Consider the following 2,565-nt stretch of genomic DNA (forward strand, 5'->3'; position numbering starts at 1 on the left):
GTACACTAATAACCTTGTTTTTAGTACCTTGTTAGTTAACGAATGGTTAATCAATAATTTTAGATTTTAAAAAAGACGATTTAGGTTCTATTTGACGGTTGCTTTTCCGGTGATCAATGCGGAGGGGTTTGTAATAAAAACTTCAACTAGTTTAATAAAAATGGAGGTTTGAATTTGAAATATTTTTTTGTTGGTTAACCAACGGTGTTAGTATACCGCTGGGTAACCAAAATCATATTCCTGAGATTTAAAAAAAAATTATTGAGAATAAAAAAAGTCATTTTTGCAAAAAAAAGTACAGATTGTATTTTTTTAAAAAAAACTTTGAGATAGTATTCTTGAGAATATTTTATCTTTTTTTGGTATTTATCTAAAGAGGCCAAATTTTATTTGAAGCATTTTTGGTGTCTATGTTGGGCCAAATTGTTAACATAGTAAATTAGGTTGGGCCAAAATATAATAATTGTTGGAAAGGGTAAGATAAGTTGAAAAGAGAGAATGTGGAAGGGGAGGCATCATCTTATTGTTATCCATAAAGAAGAATGGAGGCAGGGATGCAAATAGCAGTTCCCATAGCGGGAATTGTAGCTGCTGCTGCTCTTACTTTCTATGCTGTCAGCTTTGCTGAGATTCGAGAGGTAACTCTTTTTTTTTTTTTTGGATAATCGGAGGAGCGGTAGCGCTTGTGGGAGAATTTTTTTTTATTTTTTTCTGTTTCAAACCTTTTTTTATTATTGGTCTCTTCCTTTTGTGTTTCAAACCTTTTCTTTTTTTCAGAAATCTTTTAGGGAGTCGGATGATGATAATGGTGAAGTGTTCAGGCCAACTCTTAGCTCTAGGGAACGAAGAGCCAGAAGAAAAGCTGAAAAACAGGCCAAGAATTGACCATCAAATCAACTCTTTATTTTGCTGCTTAGTCTCACAATTCTCACCTCCATCTTCATGGGAATACCTTCAACATCTATTTATTAGTCCATACACGAATTACTATCTCCTCTCTCTAGTTCTGAAACTCTTGCTAAACTTATTAGAGACCACCATGGCTTATCCGTAAAAGTGTTTATCTCATAGTGCGTACCATGTCATATTTATTTGTATGATTATGGATGAATTATATATAGCTTAATATATAGTTTGACTTCTGAACTTATACCTTTTTATCCATCTAATCCTTAAATTTGTTAAATAATCCGATTTGACCCCTGAACTTGATAAATACGTAAAAATTGAACCCCTCCATGTCCACCTAGCACTTGAAACATTCTAGAAGAATTTGTGTACGGAGGGGTTCAATTTTTACATATTTATCAAGTGCAGGGGTCAAATCGGATTATTTAACTAGTTTAGAGGTTCAATAGGTGAAACGTTAAGTTCAGAAGTTAGATGGATAAAAGAAAACAAGTTTACTAGATGGATAAAGGAAAACAAGTTTAAAGGTCAAACTACGTATTCAACCAATGACTTATATATTAAGTAATTTGGCCCAACTTAATTTATTAATCATTCTTAGTGTGAACAACAAATCCTATCTTCTCTCTAGTTTTGAAACTCTTGGTAAAATTGAAACGATAAAATACGAAATAAGATAAAATTAACAAGTTTTAAACGTGAGGATATGATCGAAAAGAAGCTATAAGATCGGTAGTTTTTTTAAGGAATTAGGCCTATTTTTACCATTATATTCCTGCACCTATTATTTATCATATACTCCCTCCGTCCCACTCTAATTGACAAAATAACTAAATTACAATAACCAATACAAACTAATAAATGACATAGATAGTTACTTTTATACCCCTCTATTGATAATGGAGCTAATTAATGCTATTAGTATATTAGTCAAATTCTCATTAAATATTCACCATTTTTCCATAAAAAGTTTAAATTTAAATGAGGGTAAAGATGGAAAGTTAAAGGAAAAAATTATAGTTATGTTAGTTTTGTCAATTAGAATGGGACACAAAAAACTCCATATTTTGTCAATTAGAGTGGGACGGAGGGAGTATATATTTTTTTTTTGACTTTTGTGACTTCTGCACATTTTTTTTGTTTGCTTTAAAATCAACACAAAATAAAAACAACATCAACCAAAGATAACAACATTTAATAAACTGGATAATTTAAATTTTTAAATTTTTTTACTATACTAATTTTTACTCTTTCTATATTTAGTATCTTTATGTTGTTTACTCATATTAAATCTGCATTGTTTTATTTACCATATATTTATTTTAAAAAAAATTATGTAAAATATTGTTTTTTTTTGTAAATTTAAAGATTAACCTAAAATCAATCAGAGATAAACTCAGTATCAACCGAAAATCAACATATAGTAAACTAGGTAGTTTAATATTTAATTTTTTTTGCATTAAATTTCACTTTTTCCAACACTTTTTAGGGAGAGGAGAATAATGAAAAAAGAAAAAACAAATTATGAATTTAGGGAGAGGAGATTTTTGATTGTTATGGGTGTATTTATAGTACATGATATTTTTGACCTGTATACCATAATTTTGCAATGTCAAACTATAAAAAGTATTTTTGAGAACCAAATCAATATCTTGG

General features: G+C 29.5%; 1 protein-coding gene across 1 annotated transcript; it reads left to right on the forward strand.

Moving 5' to 3' along the window:
• The first annotated feature begins 482 nt into the window (after nucleotides 1-482).
• Nucleotides 483-1,068, forward strand: LOC126681127 (uncharacterized). Its single transcript, XM_050376528.2, has 2 exons — nucleotides 483-638; nucleotides 778-1,068. The coding sequence occupies exons 1-2, from the start codon at nucleotides 543-545 to the stop codon at nucleotides 883-885; spliced, it is 204 nt and encodes a 67-aa protein (XP_050232485.1). The 5' UTR covers nucleotides 483-542; the 3' UTR covers nucleotides 886-1,068.
• The last annotated feature ends 1,497 nt before the right edge of the window (nucleotides 1,069-2,565 follow it).

Source organism: Mercurialis annua, linkage group LG5 (assembly GCF_937616625.2).
Source record: "Mercurialis annua linkage group LG5, ddMerAnnu1.2, whole genome shotgun sequence".
Lineage (NCBI taxonomy): Eukaryota > Viridiplantae > Streptophyta > Magnoliopsida > Malpighiales > Euphorbiaceae > Mercurialis > Mercurialis annua.

Bases quoted from the DNA above. Each gene is read 5' to 3' on its own strand.
- LOC126681127 (XM_050376528.2), top strand. From the start codon at position 543: ATGGAGGCAGGGATGCAAATAGCAGTTCCCATAGCGGGAATTGTAGCT. The intron at 639-777 runs GTAACTCTTTTT...TCTTTTTTTCAG, and splicing joins GCTTTGCTGAGATTCGAGAG to AAATCTTTTAGGGAGTCGGA.